At 48.9% G+C, this 5,202-nt stretch overlaps 1 protein-coding gene across 1 annotated transcript in view; it reads right to left on the bottom strand.

Annotated features, from left to right (window-relative positions):
• The window catches only part of LOC108795380 (centrosomal protein POC5-like), a gene marked incomplete at its 3' end in the record, with an annotated part of 13,413 nt that extends 12,548 nt beyond the window's left edge, over positions 1-865 (bottom strand). Inside the window, exon 1 of the mRNA XM_018566621.1 lies at positions 689-865. Coding sequence (XP_018422123.1) covers positions 689-865 — 177 coding nt within the window. The remainder of the gene's footprint in view (positions 1-688) is intronic.
• Between the last annotated feature and the right edge of the window lie 4,337 nt (positions 866-5,202).

Below are 5,202 nucleotides of genomic sequence, written 5' to 3'. Positions count from 1 at the left end.
GGGGGGGGGGGGAGGGGGATTGTTGTGAGTTAGTTCACCTTTCTCATTTTTATGAAAAGATGAACTAACCCTTTAATAGAAGGCAATCATCTCCAAAAGACAGAGTAATCCACATTCAAAAAGGCATATAAACCACTTGTGCATGCACGTCACTGTGCAGTTGTTGCTAGAAACAATATCACAGGGTGTCAATGTGGTCTTGGGACCATCCAGAGTCTTCATAGTGTACTTCGTATGATGAAAACTCCAGATTAAATGCGACCGGGGGGCTGACAATGACATTGGGCCAACACCTGAGTTTCACCGCACCCTCCATGCTGCATCAGGGGGCTAGATCAGGGGATGGGACTTGTTATCATGGTTTGTAACAATTGCAGATCTCTACATGGGTACAGACATCAATACATGTAGTACTGAAAACAGATCCTGTGATGATTTCTGAACCCCTATATGATGAGGACAATGGCATTCTACACCTTTATTACATAGGACAGCTTCAAGACAAAAAGTGTCCCTTCAACTACAGCAACAGATGTCAATCTGGCATCCTCTTTAATTACAATGAGCAAGCAAGGGAGCAGCGAGGCTTCCTATATATGAAAGCCAGCCATGCTCTAGAGGAGGGAGCACCGATGCCAAAACAGCACGGCTCTCTCTATGTGACAACCACAGCTCTTAATACACTCACCTTCAAAGTTGGCGGCGTCAGCAGCTGGTGACAGAATGCAACGGCCGGAAATCCAAACCCGGAAGTGTGTGTGTGGCCATAGTAACAGAACGCGGCACAGCCGCAGACGCCAACTGTAACTGTCAAACACACTCCACCAATAACAGCGCGATTTCGAGCAATGCTGGGCGCGGCCATATGATGCAGAAGGTTGGCGATTGGCTGGGGGCGGGCTCACTGAGTGATAGGAGTAGGGTGGGAGGGGCTTAGTATCGGCGTTCTGTCGCTATGTGCGCAAGCGCAGATGGTGAGGTCTGCAATTTCTACTGGGTCGGCATTCTCGACAGAACATCGGCAATATAAGGTGACATGCGGAGCATGTTCATCATTACTGGGACACCACCATTGGCTGCATGCCAACCATGTGTCCCAGTGGATTCTAATGTCTGGTGCAGAGAATCTTTTGCTTGTTAAAGGCACCTTTGAATCACCAGGAATAAAATTGCCTATGCAGTCAGGGGGGCTGCAGTATGTACTATGTTATATTGTAATGTCTTCCCTATATTGTAAGGCGCTGCACCAACTGTTGTCGCTATATAAATTCTATATAATAATAATGTACTAAAACGAATTCATGTTAAAGCCATACCCAGGGCCGGATTTACTCTCCCTGCTGCCCCAAGGCCAGGTTCCGCGATACACCTTTAACCTTTACACCTTTAACCCTGTCGCTCACTGCAGTGAGGAGACGGACTCGGTGGTGGAGCCAAGAGGACGCATCCAGAGGAGATTATTATGCCTCTCCTCGGCCTATCATCCACAGACGAATGGCCAGACGGAGCGGACCAATCAGACGCTTGAGCAGTACCTCCGTTGCTTTTCATCATTTTCTCAGGATGATTGGGTTGCCCTTCTTCCAATGGCTGAGTTTTCTTATAACAACTCTACTCATTCTGCCACCCGGCAGTCCCCTTTTTTCGCAAACTATGAATATCACCCTGTTTTTTTGCCGTTGCACCTTCCAGACTGCACCTGTGCCTACTATCCAGAGGTGTTTGGACTGGAGCAGCAAGAGAGGCCGCCCTCGTCATCTCAGGCTCCATCTAAGGTACGTGACACTAACTTTATTGCTATCACACAGATGAAAACAATGCCCTGTGTGATAGCAATTGGAGGTGACAGGTTCTCTTTTTGACCCTGTCACCTCCAATACAGGAGTTCTAGCACAGCACTGTGCTAGAGCTCCTGTGACAGGTGAGGGAGAAAGAGCACAGCTCTCCACTCTCACTGTCTACACCGAGCGGCAGGGTTACCTTTAACCCTGCTGCTCACTGCAGTGAGGAGACGGACTCGGCGGCGGAGCCCGGAGGACGGAACCCGAGGAGAGAGGTAAGTGCAGGGGGGAGGGGAGGAGGCTGCAGACTGTTTACATGTGATCTCGGCGACATCGAACAAATGGAACAATCGGCTGCCTCACTCTACATTTAGTCCTGCTTGTGCAAAGCAGGACTAAATGTAGAGGGGGCAACTTACCGCCCGGCGCCTGCAACTTTCTCACAAGGACACCGCTGCCGCCCCTCTGCGCCCTGCCGCCCCGAGGCCGGGCCTCAGTGGCCTAGTGGGGAATCCGGGCCTGGCCATACCCCTAGGCCAGTGGCAGGCAACCTCAGCACTCCAGCTATTGTGGAACTACAAGTTCCATGAGGCATTGCATGACTCTCACAGCAACAGACATGACTCCCAGAGGCAGATGCATGATGGGATGTATAGTTTCACCACAGCTGTTGTGGTGTTGTCTACCCCTGCTGTAGGCCATTTGCCCTTCTCCAGAAGCCTGGCTAAAAACTCTCACGGTTTGACATGTCCTGTTCTGTTCCTAGCATTATGGATATCCCCACCGCACACCTAAGCGGTATACCCCACTCTCCTGTGCTTTAGTAATGTGCTGATGGTGCTGCATATAATATGTGAAAGTACGTCACCAGCACGCTAATAATTCTTCATTCCAGAGTAATACCTGCACTGCCGTTCGTTTCAGAACGTACAAGAAGCAACATTTGGAACCTTGTGGGGTCCCTTAATCAGGCAAATTGTCACATATAAGTGACCACAAAGCTTTAGACCAATGTGAACATACAGAACACCTATCAAATGCTAGACAACTTCCCATCTCGCCTCATTATAACATCATTTTCCCATCATTATATTCAGATTGCATCAAATATCTAAGCCAAATATGTGAGCGACTCAGCAAAGTTAATAGTGTCTTTAACATATATAGCCGATGGCCATAGTGTGTGCTCGGCACTTTATCCAGCCCCAATTCATGTCCTGGCTTGCAAATAACCTCTGTCTCCATGGATTGGTGTTCTCTAAGATCACATTGGTATGAATGTTTGTAGTTTATTTACACTTATTTGTCACTTCTGTGTCATATCTGAATATAGGGCGAGGGATCCCTTACAGACTGAAGCTCTCACCAGCTCCTCTTTGACACTCCTCAGTAAACAGATTCTTCCTCCAGCCCAGCTTCCATCAGGTTTCCTCTCAGTAACAGTTTAGGCCTCTTAAGGTGCCCATACACCTTACGACCATCGCAAGACTTTTGTCTTGCGATGGTCGTATGCTTATTGAAAGCTCGTACGATCTGCCCACCTTGGACACCGGCCCGCTCGTACGATCTGCGCACACCGGCCCGCTCCACAGCTATCGAACGAGCAGGCTAGAAACCCGCCGACAATCATACGATTCTCGGCGGGTTTTCGAGCATGCTGGTTCGACAAAAGACGTGCGACCGTACAGTAGAAACGGTCGCACGCCTTACATACACTGTACGATTCTCGTACGATCGCGGGATTTCCCGCGATTCTCGTGCGAGAATCGTACAGTGTATGGGCACCTTTAGTCCCTTGCATCTGCCACATGCTGAGGCCTCGGCCAGGCATCTTGCAACACACAGACCTCCTCCCAGGAAGAAGGACAGGAGAGTCCTGTGCCATCGCTGGCTGGCTGCTGCAGGGGCTGCGGCATTAGCGGAGCCTCTACTTATGCATGTCACATCACTCCGGGCAGGCTCTCTCCTTTCTCTCCCTATGCAGGGACTGCGGCCTGGACGGCAGGAATAAGCAAGTGGCGGAATGCCAGGGTCCCCTTAGTTCCGTCAGTACTAGAGGGAAGCCGCGGTCCTTCGGGCAGTGCCCAAATACTCAGTTCGCCCCTGGGAAGGAGCAGCAATTTCTCTGGATCCGCCACTGTTAGATGAGGTGAAGCTGTAGAGGCAAGTTCGGCAGCCATGAGTGTGAGGCTTTAGGCGAGCGCCTAACTCGCCTAATTAAAGAGCCGCCTCTGTCTGATACTATTACCAGGGACGCTCCCCAACAGCAGGCAGAAGCAAACAATACAACTGAGCTTAGTAAAAACCTAACAAAAGCAGGACTATCAAGTTATGCTCAGGCTGGCTACAGATTAGTAGAACCACTACATTTAGACTAGGGACTCTACTGCTTAGGATCAGGGTCCCTATATTACATTTCCCATACAAGTCCCATAATCCACCAATACATATCTACAGTATGTCATAGTCATGGGCTAATGGAAATGCGTGGGTAGTAGACAAGCTGCAATTCTACCCAAAGTTAGTCAAGCGTTCACCTATTGAGAATGGCCCAGCTTTTTACTATTCGCTTGTTTCTTAATTGTTTAACCCTCTAAGCGTACATCCCTAAGGCCCTATTCAGAAGGGCGCTTTTTCCACCCTCTATCATATATAGGTGGATACAACACCTTTTTAGATTTTCATTTACTTGGATCTCTCTTATTTTTAGAGATACTCCATTTTTAATTGTATCTATATCTTTGTGGTTTGTGTTGTAATTTTATCATATATTGACATTTAAATAAGATATATTTTTAAAATAAGGAATTTTTAACTAACACATAATATGTCCGTACTGTCTGGGCAAAATATCCCATGGAGGCTACGAGAAACACGTTATGCTAATAAGAAAGGCTATACTATCCCTACATGTATGTCCATCCCAACTGTCTCGATCTGGCAGTACCTTATAACAGGTGCCGTAATCCTGCCCGATAATATGCCGACAGTTTGTCCCCTGGATGAACTCAGGTTATAAGCCCATCCCCATCTTGGAGCAGCAGCCTATCACCGGGCTACGAATGTTTACTCCTCCCCCTGTTACTTTTAAAAAGAGGACCGGCTTCCCGGGTCTTTACTACCCTGAGGCTTGATGAAGAGGGAACCCCTCGAAACGCGTAGCGGACTGCCGACATTGCCTGCTGTGTCGCTCTCTCCCCCAGACGTAGAATACTGACACACACCATTCTGTGCACCCCTGACAGTTTTCCTGAGCCTGGCGTGGAGACACATGATGAGCTGAGTTCCTCAGCCGTTAGTCATTCACTCCCAGGGCAGCCATCCGAAATTTCGGGGCCCCATACACAGCTTTAGGCCCCCCCCCCGCACCCCCGCCACACTGGGCCAGTAACATTAGTCTCGTCACAGAGGCGCTTAAACT

This window comes from Nanorana parkeri, unplaced genomic scaffold (assembly GCF_000935625.1).
Source record: "Nanorana parkeri isolate BGI_ZX_2015 unplaced genomic scaffold, ASM93562v1 scaffold964, whole genome shotgun sequence".
Classification (NCBI taxonomy): domain Eukaryota; kingdom Metazoa; phylum Chordata; class Amphibia; order Anura; family Dicroglossidae; genus Nanorana; species Nanorana parkeri.
Note: the sequence above shows the minus strand (reverse complement) of the source record. Positions and strands in the feature narration are given on the sequence as shown.